The 24,950-nt window shown below is 40.4% G+C and overlaps 1 protein-coding gene across 6 annotated transcripts in view; it reads left to right on the top strand.

Moving 5' to 3' along the window:
* The window catches only part of MYO5A (myosin VA), a 251,677-nt gene that overhangs the window by 186,156 nt on the left and 40,571 nt on the right, over nt 1-24,950 (top strand). For 4 of the 6 annotated variants that reach the window (XR_011030300.1, XM_068275461.1, XM_068275462.1 and 1 more), the window contains exons 22-31: nt 106-354; nt 5,299-5,392; nt 5,937-6,082; nt 6,164-6,277; nt 6,583-6,726; nt 9,848-9,901; nt 12,192-12,419; nt 14,896-14,996; nt 16,841-16,921; nt 23,420-23,618. Coding sequence is in view for 5 of the 6 variants with exons in the window: in XM_068275461.1 (XP_068131562.1) it covers nt 106-354; nt 5,299-5,392; nt 5,937-6,082; nt 6,164-6,277; nt 6,583-6,726; nt 9,848-9,901; nt 12,192-12,419; nt 14,896-14,996; nt 16,841-16,921; nt 23,420-23,618 (1,410 nt within the window). In the remaining variant the exon portion in view is untranslated. The remainder of the gene's footprint in view (nt 1-105; nt 355-5,298; nt 5,393-5,936; nt 6,083-6,163; nt 6,278-6,582; nt 6,727-9,847; nt 9,902-12,191; nt 12,420-14,895; nt 14,997-16,840; nt 16,922-23,419; nt 23,619-24,950) is intronic. The other 2 variants (XM_068275465.1, XM_068275464.1) reach the window with 1 other exon arrangement.

The raw sequence follows: 24,950 nt of genomic DNA, 5'->3' as shown, positions 1-24,950 counted from the left end.
ACCTCTATGACAACTTATCTTGCATTTTACATCGATATAGCTTGCTTACTGGTGTACATCTTAAATATGAATTCTCTTTTTTTCTTTTTTTTTTTTTTTTTACAGACTAAGGATAACAAATCCTTGCTGGAAAGGCTGACCCACCTGGAAATCACCTACAACCATGAGAAAGATAAGTTGCGCAGTGATGTGGACCGCCTGAAACAGTTTGAAGAAGAGGCAAAGAATTCTGCAAACCGATTGCTCACACTTGAAGATGAGCTTGCCCGACTTAGGAAAGAGCTGCAACAGACCCAGAGTGAAAAGGAAATCATTGAAGAAAATGCAGATAAATACAGGACAGACACTGAGCAAGTAGGTTCCAGTCATAATCTGCATGCATATGAGGTATCTAATAGACTGAAGCTCTTTTTATTGTATTTTGTGACAGTTTAAAATGAGTAATTTCTATGTACAAAACACACACTGACTGAGGCTTCCTGTCAAAAAACACACACCTACACACACCTCTACACACCTACACACCTACACACACACACACACACCTACACACACACACCTACACACACACACACCTACACACACACACACCTACACACACACACACCTACACACACCTGCACACACACACACACACACACACACACACACACCTACAGACACCTACACACACACCTACACACACACACCTACAGACACACACACACACCTACAGACACACACACACACCTACACACACACACCTACAAACACACACCTACACACACCTACACACACACACCTACACACACACACCTACACACACACACCTACACACACACACCTACACACACACACACACACACACACACACACCTACACACACACACACACACACACACCTACACACACACACCTACAGACACACACACACACCTGCATTATAGTCACTTTGAGTTGCTCCTCCTTTTGCAGTACAGCAAAGTCCTGGCCAAGAAAAGCCATTGTATTTGGAGTTGGAGTCCACATGTTCTCATCTATTCATACATGAATTTGCCCAATATAAAGTTTCCGATCATAAGTAATAAACTTGTAAAAATAGAAACATGAGAACTGCAATTGTGAAATTTGCTTTAAAGGGGTGAATAATAATAATAATAAAAAAGTTAGATTCCCCAACTGCTGCTTGCTGGTACCCTCTCCAGCTTTGCTCCACACTCCCCTCTAAATAAGAGTGCATCTGCACTGCGTATGCACCAGTAGGGTTTGCGCCTGTGCAGTGGCACAGGACCACTCATGCACAAATTAAAAAAGCCACACGTGAGCTGCTCCATGCTACTGCACAGGTGTGGACCATACTTTGTGCCTTCCCAGTGCAGCTTGGCTTGTACATGAAGGGGGAGCACAACCCCAAGCAATATTGACATTAATGTAAATATTTGCAGAGGATCCCAGAGCAGGATCAAAGCAGTGTAAGAAGATCAGGGAAGCCTCTGGACTATTTAGAGGCTTTCCTCTACTGAGGTAAGTATCCGACTTTTTTCGGTTCAGACTTGCGTTAATATTAAAAGTCTTAAAGAGAACCTGAGGTGGTTCTTGGGGGGTGGGGGGGGGGGGGGAGGCAGATGGGACACAGGGAGGTGGCAGAGCTTACCAAAGTAGGCTGCATCTGAATGACTACCAGAATAGGTGTTCAGAGCCTAATTATAGACAGGGTACACCCTTCTATCTTGCATTCAAAAAAGATGCACCAAATTAAAAATAAAGGAGGATGTTTGCTTCCAAAACATTTTGCATGCAAAGTATTCCATACTGGACCCTTCCACCGTGATGAGTCCATCATTTTGGAAGGATGGTGGCCTGCGTTGGTCTATATATAGGCCTCGATTCATAAAGCATTACCTCATGCGGTAATGCTGAAAACAGCAGACTTTACCGACCACTTAGCAAAATGTCAATTCATAAAGGCTGTTACCGCATGAAAAGCTGACATTACCGACCAGGGAGCTAAATTACCGACTTGGCTGCAGTTACCGACAACACATGTCAGTAAATTGTCAGCAAATGTCAATTCATAAAGCCTTCAACATGCGGTAAGCCTGGCGGTAGTTACCGACACCTCTGGTGAGGTCTTAACAAGTTACCGACAGCTCTGACAGCTCTGATTAATGCAAAGTGCAGAGATCCGAAAGTCTGTTTGATTCATCTGTGGAGAGAGCCAGTGGGCCGTCTGTGTGAATCATTTCAGCAGGCAGGGAAAGACTGTGTGACTCATCTGTCTGAGTCATCAGTGGAAAGAGCCGGCTGTGTGAGTAATTTCTACAGGCACGGAAAGACTGTGTGACTCATCTGTCTGAGTCATCAGTGGGAGAGCCAGAGAGAGCCGTCTGTGTGATTCATTTCTGCAGGGCAAAGAGGGAATCGGGACACTGCTCTACTCTACCGCTCAATGGGCTGCGGTAATTTACCGACCTCCAAGGGCAGCTGGGGAAATCTTTATGAATTAGCACACAGACCGGGAAAATACCGAGTGCGGTATTTTCCCGACAAGATTTTGTTTATCGCACTGCTGTTTATGAATCGAGGCCATAGTCTTCATTGTGCTTCACAATGTAGTATATCTTAGTGGACTATCACAGGTAAAGTATTTGGAGAAAAAAATAATAAAAGACTGGTACAATCCACAGTTGCTACACAGAGTATTACACAATACTTTTATTGAATAAAAAAAGACTACCAAATTTATCGCTCCATTACCACAATAAATTTAAAAACATCTAAAAAACATAACTTAGCAGATCAGGGGTTGAGCTCCTGCATCTATCATCATTACTATTTACCTGCGTATCATACATACATGGTCATATCAAACACATTACAAAAGTGCAGCTGCTTAAAAAACAATCCCATTAAAGACTTCAGTGTCTTTGCCTGCAAAAACTATGCACATATATCAATAGGACAAGGAAACCATGGACTTTTCATCAGTAATTAGAGCCAGATCATAATACATCCAAGATAATTGGAGAAGTAGCATACACATAGTGCGTATATGGTCCAATGGTGTATTACACTTAATAGGAGGCATAATGTCATTAAATATCTACACTGTTAGAATCGTAATCATTATTATTCGCCAAAAACGACGAGTGTTGTACCTGTAATTATTTGTAGTTCACATGGCAACGGCAGTAGAGCAAGACAGTTGAGCAGGTAACATACTGTACATAAAGTTGATAGCGAGGGAGATAAATAAACATAATGAGAACGGCAAAAATAAACTATACGACCATACATTAGAGTCTAGAGCAGGCTAAGCCTCCAAGCTAGCTTAAAGAGAAACTCCAACCAAGAATTGAACTTTTTCCCAATCAGTAGCTGATACCCCATTTTACATGAGAAAGACAATGATTTTCACAAACAGACCATCAGGGGGCGCTGTGTGACTGATTTTGTGCTGAAACCCCTCCCACAAGAGGCTCTGAATACCGCGGTACTGCTGGCAAACTGCCACAATGTAACAATGTTCAGAGACAGGAAATAGCTGTTATTAGCTGTCTAACAGACAGAGCAGCTAGAAACGGCTAAATAACCTGCCCACAGTAACAATGTCACCATGTAATAAATGTCAGAATGTGAATCTGGGAGAGGAAAGATTTTACAATGAGCAAACACTGACTAAATCATTTATACATAATTATGGTAAAAAATGAAGCACTTTTTTTACTACATTATTTTCACTGGAGTTCCTCTTTAAGCTAGGCAGCTAGAATAATGTTTAGCTGCCATTGTGCTGGAGTGCTGCCGAAGGTCATGTCCTGCAGGAGGACTGGAGTTTAACAGGAGGACCACTTCGGGGAAGAAGGTGCTCCTGGAATGGGAGGAGCCTGAAAAAGCAGCTGCCTGGGTGGTAGGGGTCCTAGGAGATTCTGGTGGCCCTCGTTTTCATTCTATAACAGAATGGAGGAGGTCTAGAGGCACCAGAGGCAAGCCAATGATCCTTTCCGCTGCACTGATAACTCTTGGAAGTTTATACTTGTCGCTAGCGGTAGCCCCTGTGTGCAAGACAATAATGGCGGAGGAAAGGATGGATTCAAAAGTAGCACTGTAAAAGTTGATCAGCAGCTCCCGTGGCATCCCAAATCTTTTCAGCTGGTGCAGAAAGAATAACCTCTGCTGTGCCTTTTTATGAATTTTGGATGTGTTGTCTCCCCATTTTAGGTCATTAGTTAGGATTGTGCCTAGGAACCGAACACTTGGTACCTTGGCAACTTCAGTCCTGCCAATAAGGACAAAGTGGAGGGGTGCTCCTTGACGTCCACGATAAGTTTGACAGTCTTGGCTGCATTGGGCTCTATTCACAAAACTTCTCATAAATGACTTATTTATCACCGAATTGATAAAAATAACCTTACAGCACATTTACAAGCAAAATAATCACTCCAAGTAAGTTTTTCCTGATTAACTTAATTTCAATATTACTTTTTTACCCTAATTATATTATATTTTTGCTCTTTGGGAGATTAAAAAAGTAACCTAGATAAGGTGAACACAGCAGGAAACAGGTGAAAAGGCTTTGTGAATCGTGTCCATTGAGGACAAGGTTGTTTTTCTTGCACCAGCTGCAGATTCTCTCAATCTCTCTGCGATAGTCTTGCTCTCCATTGCTGCTGATGGGAGAAGCGAACATCAGGGAGCTCTGTATTGAGGAGATGATCACTCATGCGAAGTTTAGAGTGGCTAGGCTTTCCACCAAGTTGGCTAATTGCCTCAGTTGTCACACAGTCACTTCAATATTCTCCCCACACTAGAGTTATTTTAATCCACACATTACGTAATTGGAGTGACAATGCTTACCACTGTTTTAGGTGGCCACACAGATAGCATAAATGTCACTGGCATGTTTCCCCATTGTGTCGAGATGCCAGTTAAGGTGCTGCACTGGCTCACGTTAGGTGAAGGTATCAATACTCAGATGTGCCTGCAATCTTCCTTGCTTCCGATACTTGCTCCCGCCAGGGATCAGCGCAGGCTATGGAGGATCACGCCATCATGCCGCTCAATTGCTAGTCTCTCTCTCTTTCTTTTTTTTTTTTTTTTTTAATTCAGTTAAGTTGTTGCACCAGCCTAATGGTTTGGTAGGCCTCTATTTCAGACACAGCTGGCCCACCCTTACTATCCATAAGGACTTTGATAGGGAGGTATGTGTGGACACCCCCTGGTAGCGCTAATAGGACGCAAAGTACCATGAAAGACAAAGCCGTTTCATTGTGGTCTTATAAAACGCGAAATATAACTTTTGTTTTCTTTTGCTTACAGCTAGTTTCTGAGCTCAAAGAACAGAATACACTACTGAAAACCGAGAAGGAAAAGCTGAACCTCCTTATTCAGGAGCAGGCCAAGAGGATGACTGGTGAGTATTATTCTCCCTCCATCATTCTCTTTATTTGGTAGCTGGGGAAGAGTTAGAAGGTAGGACCAACCAGTTTCTACCTGTGAGTACAGATTACATGACCCCACTCACCTCCTCCCTTTGCAGGTGAGAAACTATTTATGATCACGAGTACCACAACTCATCAGCGCTTTTCCTCTCTGTTACTGCTCAGTGTGTATAAGCACATCTTAGCAGGAAGATGAGAATCTGCTGAACTATAGTACTAGCCAAAAATAGTTAATCGCTTAGCAGCAGAGGGCGGAGCAGAGGGATCAGGTGATTGCCTTGTGCTGGGAATGAGTGTACTAGCTGAGGAATTCCCACTACCCTGCTTTTTTCCTGAATGGATCCCTGGATCATGTGACCGACTCTTCCAAAGATAATTTCTGTGGAATTGTTGCATCAAGTGTGGGTATTGTATGAGTAATGATATAGCCCACTATTCACCTGTACTAACTAAAAAAAAATCTGTGAGGGAGAGGAAGGGTTTTAATTTGTTTTTGTTTGCCTGTTTGTGTGATAGAGGAAATGGAAAAAAGACTACTGGAAGAAACAAGAGAGCTGGAAATTGAGCTTAATGACGAGAGGCAGAGGTATCAGAACCTGCTCAATGAATTCAGTCGCTTGGAGGAGCGATACGATGACATAAAGGAGGAAATGAGCACCATGGTGGGTTTTACTATAAAGAAAGTTTAGAACTGTAATATGGATGTCTGCCTATGTGTTGGTCTAATACAATTGATTTTGCAGACATTAACAAAACCGGGACATAAGAGGACTGACTCCACCCATAGCAGTAATGAATCAGAGTACACCTTCAGTTCAGAGTTGGCAGAATCAGAAGACCTTCCATACCGGAATGAGGTAGGACTAAAATTAGTCATGTAGGGTGAAACAAGCCATTTGCTGGGGTAATGAAACTTTCCTCATTTAGAGGCCATGGCAGTATTATTGTTTCTGTCTTCAAGTATGATTCATTGAGGCATTTCTCTATAATGCAAAATTCTTTCTTACAGATCATAAAAAAATTCATGGTTTTGATACAAGACAGTATAACATTGATCCAAAAAAAAAAAAAAAAAAAATCTACCATATATCCATAGCCTTATACACTGCATATTTCATAATTTATGTTCCTGTTTCTGACTGTTTTTCTGCTTGACCCTCAGGAACCGGTTGACAAGAAAGCTCCTCTGGACATGTCCTTATTCCTTAAGCTGCAGAAACGTGTGAAGGAGCTGGAACAGGAAAAGCAAATTTTGCAAGATGACTTGGACAAAAAGGAAGAACAACTCATTAAAGTAAAAAGTCAGGTATGTACAATCATTGAACATTGGCTCACTCTTAATTCATGGCAAACTGGTTCACTGAGAAGGGATGAGGCTTGATGTATGTGAGCAGTGAGAACTGGACTTCATTGTATTGCAATGATTTACTACTTAGTAGGCCACATATGTGATCGTGTTACTTGAACTTGAGAAATTTGATACATTACACTTTATGCTGGGAATACACAATGATTTTTTTTGGCATATTTACTGGCCAATCAATTTCCCGATCGTTGTTCCGATCGATTTCCATTCACTTCTATGAGAAAATCGATCAGAAAAAGATTGCAATCAGATCCAACATGTCGGAAATTATCTATCGAGTCATCTATCTGCCAAAAAAAAAACCCCCATGGTGTATTCCCAGCATTAGTTATACTCCTCTACTACAGCCAAGTACTGTAGTACTATTAGGAACTACAGTGGGATGCGAAAGTTTGGGCAACCTTGTTAATCGTCAGGATTTTCCTGTACAAATCGTTGGTTGTTACAATAAAAAATGTCAGGTAAATATATCATATAGGAGACTCACACAGTGATATTTGAGAAGTGAAATGAAGTTTATTGGATTTACAGAAAGTTTGCAATAAGTGTTTAAACATAATTGGGCAGATGCATAAATTTGGGAACCACAAAAAAGAAATGAAATCAATATTTAGTAGATCCTCCTTTTGCAGAAATTACAGCCTCTAAACGCTTCCTGTAGGTTCCAATGAGAGTCTGGATTCTGGTTGAAGGTATTTTGGACCATTCCTCTTTACAAAACATCTCTAGTTTATTCAGGTTTGATGGCTTCCAAGCATTGACAGCTCTCTTTAACCCACACAACAGATTTTAAATTATATTCAGATCTGGGAACTGAGATGGCCATTCCAGAACGTTGTACTTGCTCCTCTGCATGAATGCCTTAGTGGATTTTGAGTGGTGTTTAGGGTCGTTGTCTTGTTGAAAGATCCAGCCCCGACACAGCTTTAGCTTTGTCACTGATTCCTGGGCATTGGTCTCCAGAATCTGCTGATACTGAGTGGAATCCATGCGTCCCTCAACTTTGACAAGATTCCCAGTCCCTGCACTGGCCACACAGCATGGTTGAACCACCACCATATTTTACTGTATGTAGCAGGTGTTTTTCTTGGAATGCGGTCTTCTTTTTCCTTCATGTATAACGCCCCTTGTTATGCCCAAAAAATTAAATTTGAGTTTCATCAGTCCACAGCACCTTATTCCAAAATGAAGCTGGCTTGTCCAAATGTGCTGTAGCATACCTCAATCAGCTCTGTTTGAGCTGTGGGTGGAGAAAAGGCTTCCTCTGTATCACTCTCGCGTACAGCATCTCCTTGTATAAAATGCTCTGAATGGTTGACTGATGCACAGTGACTCCATCTGCAGCAAGATGATGTTGTAGGACTTTGGTGCTGGTCTGTGGGTTGACTCTGACTGTTCTCACCATTTGTCGCTCCTGTCCGAGATTTTTCTTGGTCTGCCACTTCGAGCTTTAACTTGAACTGAGTCTGTCATCTTCCATTTCCTCAATAATGTTCCTAACTGTGGAAACAGATGGCGGAAATCTCTGAGACAGCTTTCTGTATCCTTTCCCTAAACCATGATGATGAAGAGTCTGTCTTTAGGTCATTTGAGAGTTGTTTTGAGACCCCCATGTTGCTATTCTTAGAGAAAATTAAAAGAGGAGGGAATGTTACAACTGACCCCCTTAACCCTCCTGGCGGTTTGCAAAAAAATCGCCAGGGGGCAGCAAATCTTTTTTTTTTTAAATTTTTTTTTTGTTTTTTCATGTAGCGAGACAAAGTCTCGCTACATGATAGCCGCTGCTCAGCGGCATCCCCCCAGCCCCTCCGATCGCCTCCGGCGATCAGGAGATCCCGTTCAAAGAACGGGATCTCCTGGAGGGCTTCCCCCGTCGCCACGGCAGGATGACGTCATCGACGTCGTGACGTCAAAGGGGATTCCGATCCACCCCATAGAGCTGCCTGGCACTGATTGGCCAGGCAGCGCACGGGGTCTGGGGGGGGGGGCGGCTGCGGTGCGACGGATAGCGGCGGATCGGCGGGTAGCGGCGGCGATCGGGCACTGCACGCAGCTAGCAAAGTGCTAGCTGCGTGCAGCAAAAAAAAAATTATGCAAATCGGCCCAGCGGGGCCTGAGCGGTGCCTTCCGGCGGCATGGCCCGAGCTCAGCTCGGGCTTACCGCCAGGAAGGTTAAATACTCTTTCTCATAATTGGATTCACCTGTGTATATGTAGGTCAGAGGTCACTGAGCTTACCAAGCCAATTTGAGTTCCAATAATTAGTTCTAAAGGTTCTGGAATCAATACAATGACATGCACCTGCCTAATTTTATTTAAACAATTATTGCGCACTTTCTGTAAATCCAATAAACTTCATTTCTCTTCCCAAATGTCACTGAAGATATATTTAACTCACATTTTTTTATTGTAACAATCAACGATTTATACAGAAAAATGACAATTAACAAGGTTGCCCAAACTTTCGCATCCCTACTGTATGAGTGGAGATTCTCTGATGGCTCCAGTAACTTGTATATAATATAGCATGTGAAACTCATCACATAGATAAAAGAATACTTTGTCTTCTATATGCTTATAGTGTAATCTGGAAGTCCTGAAATTCCAATTATTAACACTTAATTGTCCAGTTTATGGAGAATGGACCTGGAGAGTCCTTGGGATAATAGTACCCCAAAAAAGGTGCAGTGCAGTTTTGGAAATACAAATCGACTACTTTGGCACCTTTTTTGAGGCTTTAATAACCTGAGGAAGTGGGGAAAGTTGTCTGAGCCGATTTCTGAGTAATAAACTTTTTGAATTCTACTGAGTTGAACTGGCTTCTATATACTGCTGGAGAGGTAAACCAACCACTGCCTATCCATTTAATACTGTTTTTAATTATTTTATTACTTTTGGGCACCTCCACCCACTAGTTTTCCAGTACATCTTACACAAAGAATCAATCCAAACATAGTGATTCCAGTAAGCTGTGCTTGAATCCCACAGGTCTATCTCATCGACAGCCTACACTTTTAAACAGAATAGTCCCAGATGATTTCTTTTCTGTTTTGTTTCTGCAGGAAGAGGCTAGATCACCCGTTCGAAGTACAGAATTGGAGTATGAATCTCTCAAGGTAAGAGGATGATGATATTTCAAGCCAGATAATAATTATGTGACCCTTTTATGGCTTTCCTCTCACTGATCCTTTCTCATGAGGAGGTTTAGAAAAAGATATAGAAACAGGCGAAAATATAATGGTTTATATACAATATAAAATGCATGTTGGACAAAGCATTACAGAGCTTATAGAGCTATTTGTATTCCTCCATGGCCCTGATATCACACTGCGAGAGGGATTTCAACTAAATATCAGCCATACAGATGTCCCTTATTATCTATTTGAGGCAAAGTAAAGTTTTCTTGTGGGAAAGGGGGTATCAACTACTGACTGGGATGAAGTTCAATCCTTGGTTTAAGTTTAAGGCCTGAGATACACTGCAGAGCACTTTTTGATCCATTAGTGCTGCTTTTGCGTCTTTTTTTTTTTTTTTTTTAAAGCTCCCATTGGCTTGTATTAAAATTGTGGGAAGAATAGTGGCACAATTGCCACAATCGCATTGATATTACCATGATTTTAATGCAAGTCAGTGGAGGTATTTTTTTTTAAACCACAAAGGACCACAAAGTGCTCTGCAGTGTATCTCAGGCCTAATGCTGGGAATACACGGTTCGTTTTTGCCTTCGTTTTAGCCTTCGATTCGTTCAGTAAACGAATCGAGTGTTGAAAACGTATGTGAAAATAGTCATAATCTCATTATAGTTTCGATTAATAGACCCCAAAAACGAACGACTAGTGATCGAACATGTTTGATATTATCTCTCTTTATCCATCTAATCGAGCCATTGGTAGGCTTGATGGCTGTTCAGATCGATTATATGTTCGTTTATGTTAGTCCGTCCCTGTAAAAAGGGATTTTCGTTTCGTTTCTTTGCAGCCTTCGATTATTGGAAAAACGAAACCATCAGAATCGGAAAAAAAAAACGAAACCGTGGGTGGTGATATTAACCGTACGTTTGATTATTTCGGGAACGAAAAGCACAAAAGGCACAATCGAAACGAAGGCTAAAACGAAGGCAAAAACGAAACGTGTATTCCCAGCATTAGACTTCTGTTTGATATACATCTAGGTGGTTATAGAATTGCTTGAATTATGGTAAGAGGCTTATCAATATTGAAGAACACCACAAAATCTCTGTATAGTGGTTTTTGTGAGGTTTAAACCCAAGAGCCTAGAGCTACAAAGCAAGAGTGCTGACCACTTTGCCTCCATGCTGCCAGCATCTTGTTTTATCAGTATGAAAGTAATGGATCGCTTTTACTGTATTTTTATCTAATTAAAGGGACACTATCGATTGACATTTTATTTTCAATTGAGTTAGGAAATGTTTAGGAAGTGTTGCGAAGTGTTGGGGTATACATCTGAATTCTTATCTCTCTTACTGTTATCTAATCCCTTTCACACTTTTCTGACGCCAGTTCTGAGGGCAGACTCAGCCATGAGGGGAGGGGTGTTTCCATTCACAGTGCATCATTAACTCTATGTGAGCAGAGAGCTCAGGCAGAGACAGGCAGAGCTTTCTCTCACAAAGAGCAAGGGAAATGTATCTTATGTGCAACATAAACATCTGTAAGGCCCAGTGCACACCGAGCGGTTTTTGGAGCGATCCGCCGTCCGCATCCGCCTATAAAAACGCTTGTCTAATGTATTGCAATGGGATGGTGCACACCGGCGGTTTGCGGTTTTTGCCAAGCCGCAAACGCGCCTCCTGCTGCGCGTTTGCGGATTTCGGAAGCGTTTCGTCCTCAATGTAAAGTATAGGAAAAACGCAAACCGCTCTGAAAAACGCTACTTCAGAGCGGTTTGCCAGGCATTTTTGTTACAGTAGCTGTTCAGTAACAGCTTTTACTGTAACAATATGTGTAATCTGCTACACAAAAACGCACCCAAAACCGCTAGGTATGTTTAGAAAACCTCTCTAAACATACCTAGAATCGCTCTGAAATCAGCTCCCAAAACCGCTAGCGTATTGCGGATCTGCTAGCGGTTTTGGTGTGCACTGGGCCTAATTGTGTGTGTGAAACCTGATATATGAAAACAAAAGCCTGTCAGGTAATCTGCTTCAATATTGCACTGTTCTTAGCATGTCAGGTTGCAGAGATTATACCTCTGCAAATGGGACATTCTAAATGTAGCTAAAAGCTACACACAATGAATTAAAGCTTTTGAGCTTTTGCCTCTGATATTTAACATGAAAAGTAGGAAAATGTTAACACAGCTACTTAGACATTATTTGTACATTGTCATTTTAGAACTCATGGTTTGATAGAATTCCTTTAAATATTGAGTCCTGTTATTTCTCAGCGTCAAGAGCTGGAGTCTGAGAACAAGAAGCTGAAGAATGAGTTGAACGAGCTCCGGAGGGCGATCACAGACAAGATTTCCCCAGATCCTTCAGGCCCTGGAGGACCTGTCTATAAGGTGCTATTGGAACAGATGACTTCAGTCAGTGAAGAGCTGGAAGTGAGAAAAGAAGAAGTTCTTATTCTTAGATCGCAGCTTGTGAGCCAAATGGAAGCCATTCCACATAAGGTGAGATGCAAATGCGTGAATTCTTGGTTTAATCTAGGTAGAACAGTTTAGCTTGACTTAAAGCTTACCATGCATTTGATTGGTTGTGTTATTGAATCATTATTTAACATTTTACTACAGTAGTCAAGTCAGTACTTGTTTCCTTAGTTTTAATTTGGTATGGTCAATAAAAGGCAAATAATGCCAAGTTGATGCCAGGATTATGTAAATTGTGTATGCAAATGTATGCAGCCTTTTATGATTGTTATTGAACTTTATTTATAAAGCGCTAACACCTTACACTGTACAGATCATGGGGGAGACATTACAGCACGATACAATGTTACACAAGGACATTATAGCATTCCACAATGGTACACAAAATAGTGATGTAACACTGTAGGGATAAGTATAGCAGATGAGTTGCTGAGTCCATATGGTGATGTGGTGTGAAGTGCACCCAGAAAGGAAGGCCCTGCCAAATAGGCTTACATGGACTAGTTCAAACCCGCCAAGATGGTTTTCGATTAGTCAGTTTTCAAGCTGCATAAATTTGCATAATCCTGCAATGACTTAAACAATTTGCATCTCGTTGAGCTTCCTTCGAATAACATGGGCGAGTGATGGTGATTTCTGCCTCTTGTAAGCAGTTGTAACCATCTTAGTCATACAGCCCATGGGAGAGATTGATCAAACCTGTAACATATTAATCATAAAAATCAGCAAATGCCAGTGTCTGCTTGGTTTGCACTGATCAGTGCGAGATGGTGCAGCCTCACTTTAGAAATTTCCCCCACAGAGTTGATATAACGCTACCAGCTGTGGCTGTGTGATCATACAGGGTGCTAGCATGAGGCAGTTACTATAGTAATAGGTGAACAGTATACCCGTATATTGTTTCTCAGGAAGAGGAGTACAAGAATAGGACATGATGCAATGTTCCTGCTTAGAAGGCATGACTGATCAATGTTTTGTTTTTTTTTTTTCTTTTTATTTGCTGAACAATTATGTGATAATGAAGGATGATAAGGTAACAAATAATACTGGTTATAGCTTGGCTTTCTGCATGCTGTGCAATAACCTTTAGTGTGTTTATTGAACCACAAGCCTAGGCAGATTTAACAAGTTCAGAATTGCTGCCATTGATCCTGTACTGAGTATACATAAATTAATAACACCATTGCTATGTTTATATGCTGCTATGCTTTGTACGCATGTGTAATAATAACTATAGCTGCTACCATTCATGTCATCCACCTCTACTACAGATCCATACTACTCCACAGCTTCTAGGTTGTGCAGAGTCTATGTCACCAGGGAGATGTATGGTCAGTCACCAGTCAGGAGTGCATTCACCAATAATATAATACCTGTAAAAAGATCCCTTTTTTGTGCCAATGAGAACACTGGTGATTTTTTTTTTGGGGGGGGGGGGCAGATTAATTTGTCTCCACATAAAATTTGGAGCCTTCTGCTTCTCTTTCTCTTTCCATGAGACAGTATATGCAGTTTAGCTAAACTACTGTAGGTTGAGCAAAACCATCCCAATCGTTCCCACATCTAAAGTATGCTATCGGAAATAACCCGTGGCAGTGACTGTAGACCTTAGATCACATGAGTCACAAACACAGCAATCATTAATGGCCACCTATTTTGTTTTCACTAATTTTAACTCGGGTTTTGTGTTCAAATTTTAGGACAAGATCGACAAGCTGCATTAGTTAACATTATAATGTATAAATGAAAAGTCATCTCCTGTGTATGTGATATAGATTTTAAAGTGTTTTTTATATTCTTTATTTTTTTGTTAGCTCTCTAGTTGACTAAAATAAGAAAAGAGTAAGTTATTTCCTCATAACTTGCTGCTACCCAGTAATCTTAGACCTCACGTATGGCTTCTCCCTTTCTAACATACAAAGAGGCATTTGGCCTATGTGTGTTGTAATATGTTTTTAGACTTCCTACTAAGTAGCTATTGCTGTCTTTGTCGCCTTTACAGTAAGCAACCTTTCTTAGGGTCTAATCCTTCCTCACTACAGGGAAAAATATTTTTCATTGCTGTTCATGTTTAATAGGCAAATTAAGGAAAATTCTTATACAGTATGCAGAAGAATACAGACATAAGAAACGTCTATGATAGTAAAATGAGGTTTCTCAGGCGCTAGGCTTTAAAACAAAAAGTGAGACAACCATGGAAGCAGCTATTGCTGACCCACTTTTGAAAACGCTATTGTTTGACTAGCATAAGGATACATTCTGAATCTGACCCAGAATGAGTATGCAGATCTAGTGTCTGGGTCCCAAGTGCTACATGCTGGTTTCAGGTGTGTGACTCAGAAACTACTGATGACAAAGTACCAGCATGACTGCTAAACCCTTATATTTGTATTAAGAGATTGACAGGCTCTCACTTTATTAGAGGGAAGGGTAATAGCATCTTTCAAATGAAGATCTCATTGAGAGATAAATGTATAATGTAGATATTACTATATTTTAGGATACTATGACAGAAACCTTGCCTATCTCAGAAGACATTCAGAAGATGAAGGATCGAAGGGAAATTGCTCAGGCTTATTCAGGCATGAAAGAGACCAACAGGTATGTTCTTCCCACACTGTTTGGTGTCACCTGGAGACTTGCACCAAGCTAGTGCCTGCCAACAGCTGCAGAGGCAGTTTCTGCCTATCACACAAGGCATGGATGTTGTACCCACAATGCTGCAAGGACATGTATATCTCATGTTACTAGAGATTGGGATTGCAGCCTCCATACCTCCAGTCTTTGTGTACTTTTCAAAGGATCTGAAAGGTGCTTTCCTTATTTAGGACTAGCTGTAGATTTGTTGTTCCATTACCAGAGAACACTCGGTTTCCAAGCAAATAATGTTGGTTGGCTGCTGGAGCTACCACCTTGTTAGTGCCTTATGGGGTAAGTAAGTGCCAACAAGAGACTAAATTCATTTTATGTCGAGTTGTTCTTCTAGCCGCCTCCTGATGTTAATAGGAGAATAGAATGGGGCTGATTTATTAACCTTCCCAGCGTTCAATTTCCCCAGGATTTCTGTGCAAACAGTGATAAAATTTATTTTTAAAACTTTTTTTTTCCCTGTAACTTGCCAAAATGTGTCAAGCAAGGGTCTAGTATACAGTGCAGGAGAGTATTGATGTGTATGCATGTTTATACTGTTCACAGCATGTTTTTTTGAACGGACATTTCTGTCCATACCGCTAGGGAGGTTAAGACAGTTCAAAGAAAAATGGAGCCAAAATTTCCCAGGGCAACCAGTCAGGTATAAGTGGATAATTTAGAAAAGAATGATTGGCTGTTCGAGACAACTGCTTCACACTTGCTGTAGGCTTATTGGAAGCAGGAAATGTGGACACCTATTATTGGCAGAAATTTGGACCCTCCATAGATGCCCATATAAATTATCATTTACTGTGTAAAATTCACACAATGGCTCCGGCACCTGCTAAATAATGGCATCCATAGTTATTGTTTTTGCAATTTTGATAATGATTATTGGGAGGGGGGAGTTGCGCTGGGGAAAAAGTGGGGTTTGGAGGTTGTTTTTAAGTTTAGGCTTGGGTGGTGTTTTTAATGTTAGGCGTGGGTGGGGGCATCTTTAAGGTTAGGCTTGGGGGGGGGGGTCATGTTTTTAAGGTTATGCTTGGGTAGGGTTACATATGGGTAGAGGGAGGGTATTGTGTGAGAATAGGTTTAGTAGTAGTAAAATATCTGTATTATTTACAGATACTTTACTATCGTAAAGTTTTCAAAATTTACTTTCAAAATGTAGAATATCGGTTAATTTACCAATATTCTATTTACCAAAATTCAGCACCCAAATTTTTCCATGCCTCTTTTTTTATGTACGTGATTTATTTACATCTGTATTGACAAATCTGCCACCTTGTGTTTGTATGTTTTCCATGTATGGGTCTGTCTGTGTTGCAGTTATTGTGCATCTCCTGTTTTAGTGTCTGTTTTTATGTCGCATCTCATTCTATAGCTGGTATATGTCATCCATGTATTCTCTGTAACTTAATACTGTAGTGCTCAAAAATATATTTAGTTCTTTCAAGATAGAAGCTGTAATGGCAATATTTCAAATAACTTTTAGGCTGGAAGCACACTTGTCTGTACAGAAAACCATGCGGTTTCTGGTTTATGCATTTTTTTTCCTGCGTTTGCATTTTTTTTTTTTGTTACACGTTTGCAATTCAAATAAGTGTGCTCCCTGCCTTAGCCATTGTTCTCAGGTTTATTGCACAATTTCCTTTGTACATTATCACACTGCATATTTTGTTTTATTTGTCTGTTTGTACTATGTCTTATTTTTGTTTCGTGTTTATGCATGTTTATTCTCACCACTTTTCATCAATCCATTTTTCAGTTGTACTCTTTCTGTTTGTCCCTGTTTTTTCTTTTACACTTGAAAGTACTCAACCGCAAGACTTCCATGTTCTGAATGAGGACGGAGAGCTCTGGCTGGTGTATGAAGGGTTAAAACAGGCCAACAGGTTATCAAATTTATCACCCTGGGAATTTGTGATCTGCATTTTGCATATTACTAACAGTGCCCAGAGCTTAAACCATGCACTTACTGATTCTAAATGTGGACTAAGCGGTCAGAGTGGATGAAACTTAAAGGAAATGGTTTGCTTAGTTATTTTTTTCATGAGACTTTTAAATAGGTGTATAGTATACAGTCATGAGAAAAAGAAAATGCAACCCTATCAATGTCCTGTATTAGGACACAATAGAATTTAAATCCTTTTAGAACTTTCTAAGGTCCAGATGATTTTGTAACCCTAGTTGTAAAACCACATACAACTGATTCCATTTTGTCATTCATTGAAAAAAAGAACCAAAACAAGAAGCTATGTAAGTATAGCCCATGATTCAGTAGTGTGTAGAACCATCTTTAGTAGCAGTAGCTTAAAGTTATAATTTTCTGTATAACTATCAGTCTCTCTCATTGGTGGAGACATTTTGGCCCACTCTTTTTTTTTTTTTTTTTTTTTTTACATGATTGCTTCAGTTCATGTAGGCAAGGTTCTCTTAATGTGCTGCCACAGCATTTCATTTGGGTTTGGTGATTGATGCGCGCTGCCTGTGCTTTTGTAGTTCTTCAAAGTTAGTATGAGATGTTTGTGCAGATTTACAGTGTTTCCATGGGCATCGGGCATGGCCAATCACCTCTACTTTGGTCTTGTCTGTCTGAAGACATTTTTCCAGAAGTTTTGTGGTTCGTTTAGATGCAACTTTGCAAACCTAAGCAAAACTACCATGCTTTTTTAAAGTACAGGTAGTCCCAGGTTAACGAACGAGATAGGGACTGTAGGTTCGTTCTTAAACTGAATCTGTTCTTAAGTCAGAACATTGTGCTATCTCTGTCCCCTGTACCTCCTCTGTGCCGCCAGTGTCACCTCTGCCCTCTGTGCCTGCTTATACAAGTTTAAAAGCCATTTTTTCTTTGAATTTTTTTAAATCGATTTTCTCAAAAAACTACAAGTCCAATTTGAAAAAAAAAAAAATTGGGGCTTGTTCCCATGGAAACACTGAATCCATGCCGTTCGTATCGGCGGGTCGTTCGTAAGTGCATTTAGTTGTCAGCACCTGGCTTTTACTTAGCCTCTTAATTCCTATGGCAGTAGTAAGGATGTTCTTTATTTTTTACACAGTGCTTCTGCATTTGGATCCCATCCGTATTAAGTAGTGTCACAGTGTAATGCTGTATGTCATTTTTTGTTGTTCTTCATCTAAAGGTAATGTTTACCTAATTTAAAGACCTGCTGAGGACTAGATAATTTTATAATGCGTGGAACCTTAGATTTGGAAAAGGGTATACTTTATTTTTCTCGTGACTGTATATGCAAGTTAAAGAGACACTGAAGCGAGAGAAAAAAATTATGATAGAATGATTTGTGTGGTACTATATGATATAATGATGTGTAGTACAGCTAAGAAATAAAACATTAGGAGCAGAGACCTAATGCTTCATACACACTTGAGATAAAAGTCTTTGGAAAAGGCAAGATCACAGACCAATTTTACCCCCTTCCATGTAGTATGAGAGCGATACCTACACAGTCTATTCTATGGAGCTGAACTCCCCATCAGATAAAATCTTTGCAAGATGCTGCACACAAAGATGCCCGTACACACTCAAAAGATCATTATCTGCAAAAGATCTGTTCCTGCAAAAGATCCATTCCTGCAAAATGCATTCATAGTCTATGAGATCTGCAGATCATCATACACACCTTGTTTGACAGACTTCATCTGCATATCTGGCAATCATCTGCAGATCTGAAAATCCATCCTGGTGGATCTGATCTGCAGATGATCTGCAGATGATTGTCTGTTAAACCAAGTGTGTATGAGGATCTGCAGATATCATAGACTATGAATGCATTTTGCAGGAATGGATCTTTTGCAGGAACAGATCTTTTGCAGATAATGATCTTTTGAGTGTGTACGGGCATCTTTGTGTGCAGCATCCTGCAAAGATTTTATTTGATGGGGAGTGCAGCTCCATAGAATAGACTGTGTAGAGTATGGCTCTCATACTACATGGAATGGGGTAAAATTGGTCTGTGATCTTTCATTTTCCAAAGACTTTTATCACATGTGTGTATGAAGCATAAGTCTAATATTGTTTCCAGTACAGGAAGAGTTAAGAAACTCCAGTTATCTATGCAAAAGATGGATTAAGCTCCACGACTTTCAAAGTGCAGAGAGCTCTGTCTTTTGAAGCTTGTTATCTCAACTGTCAGTCACTGTATTTTCTTTTTCTCTCCAGAGGACAGTTTTAAAAGTTCACTGGCCTGCTCTGTAAAAGAATTTAGAATGCTGAGTAGTGTGTAGACTGCAAATATTAGATAATGATGCAATGGTATAAAAAACACTATATAACTGAAAATAAAAATATGAGAATATTTTCTTTGCTACTAATGTTCTAGTACGGTAATTATCTGTACTACACAACCAATTCATTATATCATAATTTATTTTTTTGCTTCAGTGTCTCTTTAATGCTGAGCTCTAGGCAAATGGCTAAGACTTAATTTAAAATTTGTACAGTTGTTTATTTAACCTTCCTGTCCATTCAGCCCGAATAGCTCACCTGTAGCACATTGTTAGGCAAGCAATCCATTTGTTTTTCACTTTAGGTTTTCGGTACTGTTTGATCATTAACCCCACTCAGAATCTGCTGACTGGATATTGAATAAGAGCGAACACAGTGAGTTCATCAGTGCAGTAGAGTCTGGTTCGCTGACCCTCCCTTTCTTAGTCCTTCTGCCCTGCAGGTGACAGGACATAAATACAAGAACTGGCTCAAAGATTTTGTGGATTTTTAATTAATTTATATTTAAATTATATAGTGTTTGCTAGTTGTTCATAGATCATAAGCGTAGTCCTACCATAGTGCTTCCACTGAGGAAGAAAAAAAAGAGCTCTAACGTACTTACCTGGGGTTTCCTCCAGCCCCTGGCAGCCTATCTGTCCCTCGCTCCAGCTCCGGTGTTCCACGGTCCTCTCTGTTGCAGATGCCGACCTTGCCAGGTCAGTATCGTCTGCGCGAGAGCACAGGCACAGAAGATGCTGACCTGGCGAGGGTGGCATCTGCAACAGAGGGGACACCGAAGCTGCGGCATGGGACAGATAGGCTGCTGGGAGCTGGAGGAAGCCCCAGGTTAAGTAGATTTTTTTTTCTCCTTGGATGTGTCCCTTAAGCTATTACTGCTTGGGTAGGCGTGTCTCTCTTTTAAATGGCATGTAGGTGTTCAAGCCAAATGCACCAACAGAGCCAATGTTTGATGGATAAAACCTCAATTTATTGGTCCCCTTTAAAAAACATACTGCATTTTTAATAAGTGGATAAAACAATATATGACCTCAGTGGATGGTATATAAGTCAAAGACAGAAAAAGAAGGTGCCAAGTTAATGTTTTGCAACACATAAGGACTTTTTCAAGACCTGTTTAGAGCCAGATCATCCACAAGGCAACCCTAGGCAGTTGCCCAGGGCCTTGAGAAAGTCTAGGGGCCTACTGTATGCTACCCTCCACCAAATCTTATTAAAGAAAAACTAGGTGACCATCTGCTGCGGGCAAAAACTGCTATCTTGCCTAGGGCCTTATTTCATCTTAAACCTTTTCTGCCTGTTAGGCACCTTTCCTTAGCAAATATAGCACATAGTACATTGCACCAGCACCATAAATAATCCTCCTAGATGATGGCTCCTAGCTGCTTACTAGGAGAAAGGTCCCTCCAGATAATGTTAGCCCAGTAATACAAGGGAACACATACTGAATATTCAGCAATTGTAAGATTGTAAGATCCCCCAGATCATTGAGTTCATTCACTTGTCCCAGCATCCCTACTGACACATTCTATTTTCTCTATGCTCTGTGACAATATGATTTGCCTCACATCACATGACTGTTCCAGTCTTTGGAACTCAATGAAATAACTAAGCTGTATATATCAAGGCTCACTATCCCCATCTGGTGGATATCTGGGGAATTGCTGATTAATCTGTCAATAGGGAAAAGATGCATGTGAGCATTATAGGTCTTTTATTTTTCAGTCCCAGGAATGTGAACATTCTATGAACAATATAGTAAACCATGGTTCTTTTCTACATTTGCCTGGAGTTCAGCTTCAATGAGTGACCTAAACCTATTGTTGATATTGCTTTTATTATATTGGATACCATTTCCTGGCAGTTCTCAACTTCTCATGTTGATTTGTGTTCCTGACCAAGATGCGGGTTAGTTAAAAGAAAATGTTGTAACAGGACACATTAATAAAACCTATTAATAAAGGGGTGCAGGTTTAACAGTCCACTGTGGTGCCTCTTTTCAGTGCTTAAAGTACAGGTCTGCTTTTACCTTTTAATCATGTTAATGGAATGCAAGATACAGTCTGTATAACCCGTACTATCTTACTGGCCTTACTTACAAAATCTAGCTAGTCGCACCAAGCAGGTAGAAAGCTAATGAGATCTGTGAAACTGTAACTGTTATGCTGCTCATGAATCTGGGGAGTTAAAAAACAAGAGCCTTATTCCAAACCCACACTTATTATTATTATTATTATTATTATTATTATTTATATAGCGCTAACATCTTCCACAGAGCTGTTCAGTCTTGTCACTAACCGTCCTTAAGAGGGGCTCACAATCTAATCCCTACCATTGTCCTATGTGCATCATAGTTTAGGGGGAAGCCAATTAACTTATCTGTATGTTTCTGGAATGTGGGAGGAAACTGGAGTGCCCAGGGAAACCCAGACACGCAGAACACACAAACTTCCTGCAGATACTGCCCTGGCTGGGATTAGAACTGGGGACCCATTGCTGCAAGGTGATAGTGCTATCCACTACGCCACCGTGCTGCCCACAAGTATGTATGCTAGGAGTAACCTTTTGGGTCTCTAATATAAAATCAGTATAACAATGATGATCAAATGCCAAAAGATAATTTTTATTCTGATTTCCATATGACCGCGTTAAATTACATCTATAATGTGCAGTCTTCCAGGTAAGATCAGAAGATGGATGCAGAGTAGAAATAGCCTTTTGTGACACCAGGGCTGCTGGCATCTGTGTATCACTATTTCTTACTTTAATTCAGTTAGGTTTTAGACTGTGAGGCAGATCCTCTATGCAGAGTGAGTGAGAATTTAGACCTACAGGACCTTTTATTCTTCAATACTGTAATTGCTTTATTTAAAAAAATGTAAAGAAATAAACCAGACTTGCACCTTAAGCTTGTGGTGGAGTTTTCTTGCGATAATGTTTCCTGTCCCTTTAGATCTTTATCTTTGCTGGTGTCACACTGAACTTTCAGATGCATGTTCTTTCTCCACCTCCACTCCTACTCTTCTTACTAGCGGGATAAGGGATATTGGGATCCTCTTACATCTGTCTCCAGCTTTGGCATTTAGCACATGGACAGGGCTAAAACTTTACTGAGATCAGAATGAAATGTGAAAGTATTACCTGTAGTAACCAATCAAATGCTGACTTTGTTGCTTTGAGCAGCAGATTGGCAAACCTGCTCATCCGCAGGTTTGCCAATCTGTGTGGAAGCTCTAGAAACGTCATTGATGCTGCAGCTGTGTGCTGGAAGTAATACAAAGGGTTAGAATCATTTGGCTGTGTTTTTGCTATCCCATCTATATACAGAATCTTATCATAGTCCGCCACGGTTTATATTGAAGTTCTGACGAATTCCTAGGAAGGTCTCTCAGGTGCCGTGATTTAATATTTTCCGATTCCTACAGTACAGTCAGGCTCCCTCCCTTGTGCAAACCAAGAGTTATTTGAGTATTAGAATTTCATATCTATACCGTACAATAGTAAGTACATCCTCGCATCTGTTTTTCGCAACACCGCTTTCATGGTCGGCAGGTTTATATGCTGACTGCTGTATCTTTATTGTAGCTTCCGCCATCTTCTTGTTAGGCAGTTTGTACAATATGAGATTGTCAGCTATACTGTTCCCATCTATATTATAATAAATTAAAAAAAATTGAATAATTTATCTTTTACATTTTGACATTTTCATTAACTCCTCTTTTAATTATCTTTTATGTAAATCACAGCACTGTGTTCCATTATGTATATATGTCAAATTCTGGACGTCTGTGCAGATCACTGCAGGAGCTTACTCTAGCGTCCATACACTAGTCCCACCATCATAGGCCACACCAGATCAAACCCCAGCCAGATCTATAATAAAAGGATGAGACCCAGAGTAGTAAACACTAACTTACTGCTGTCATGGTTGTGTGTACAAGCATATGCACTGGTGTGGTCATTATCCTAGATAGCAAGTGCTAGAGGTTTGTTTCTAAATTGTAACTACTTGCTGCATGCATTTTCTGGGTTTAACGTGCTGGATGCTTTGGTGAAGGGAGATGGTTTTTGATGGGTGCCTAACTCTTGTGAGGTGTAACCTCTTCCTGATATGCTAATAATATCGGCTCTGTATATTGCATTTCAGAGTTCTGGAGGTGCAGCTGCAGTCTCAGAAGAAGAGTTATGAGAACGAGGTGGAATCCCTAAAAGGCGAGATTCAGGGTCTGAAGGAAGAAAACAACCGCCAGCAGCAGCTACTTGCCCAGAACTTGCAGCTGCCCCCTGAGGCCCGCATTGAGGCTAGCTTACAGCATGAGATCACTCGGCTTACTAACGAGAACCTGGTATGTAGGTCACCCATGGTAATATATTCATATGTGTCATACAAGATTTGGGGAGGGAGCACACTTACCACTACGGAAAACAAGTGCCATTTTCCACAATTTTTATGGCACTATGCACATTTTATATGCCCCTAACCATGCATGTTATTTCACAGTAGCCATTACTTGCCAGCCAATAAAAAAATCATACATGGTGTGTATTAACGGATGTCTGTTTTTTTCCTGCATTCAAAAATTGCATTTAAGTTTGAGGAGTCAAATTGACTTGCATTGTGATGCAACATCACATTTGCGAAAAACACGTGATTTGGACAGTTGTGCTCCCTGCCATATTCTAGGATATTGGTGCACTGTTAGTACAGGACTAGGCTTGAAAGCCAGTACCTAAATAAATAAATGCAATATATACTATGTATACAGAATGTATATAATAGGATCAAACCAACCAAACATAAACAATAAGGCACGCCTATAAATCGATACCAGCTATTGAATTTAAGGCGGGGGAAAGTATAAGTTGTCCATAGTTTAACCACTTATTGAACATATCCCCTACTTTGACCCTTTTGTTAGCACTGAGACCAATCTCATTGTAGATTCCCCATGATAAGATTGAATGCTTTTGTGTCCTATGCCTGGAACACACCATGCAACTTCCTGTCAAATCGATAAATTCTGCGAAGGTCCAATCTGATTTCTGATTGTTTTTTTGATCACTCCTGTTCAAAATCGATCGGAAAAACTAATTGGAAATCAGATCGGACCCATCAGAAATTATTCACCCACCGATCTGACAGGAAATTGCATGGTGTGTACCAGGCACTACACATACAATAGGTACATTACCAACGGGGCACAGAGATGAGATTTAACAGTAAACTTACACAGAGAGCAGTCAGAACCCTTGAGCCGTCCTAGCTGCAGCTCATAGTCATTGCGGGTGAGACGGAAAAGGCCTCCTATGTTGACACACCCAGGATTGCCTCCTTATGCAGTATGTTCTTGGAAGCCAGATTCTGTTTAAACATTTAAGCATTCATGTAATTGGTTTCTTACTTATCTAAAGCAAAGTACACCATAGTAGATGCCTTATGCTGCATTTTCTGCCTGCTCTGGTTCCATGCTTGGACTGCCCATAGATGATTGGCTGCGGTATTCCTCTGTGAAGATGACAGTCCAACCTTAGAATGGAGTAGCTGACTTTATTCTGTTCATTTCACATAGTTATACAGTGCTTTACAGAGAACATTGAACCAGTCATATTGCTTACTTTAATAGTCATGATTCTAAAATGAATCATAATCATTTTGCCTCAGGTCCACTTAATCTTTT

This window comes from Hyperolius riggenbachi, chromosome 3, assembly GCF_040937935.1.
Source record: "Hyperolius riggenbachi isolate aHypRig1 chromosome 3, aHypRig1.pri, whole genome shotgun sequence".
Lineage (NCBI taxonomy): Eukaryota > Metazoa > Chordata > Amphibia > Anura > Hyperoliidae > Hyperolius > Hyperolius riggenbachi.
This window is presented reverse-complemented; position numbering and strand designations above follow the sequence as displayed.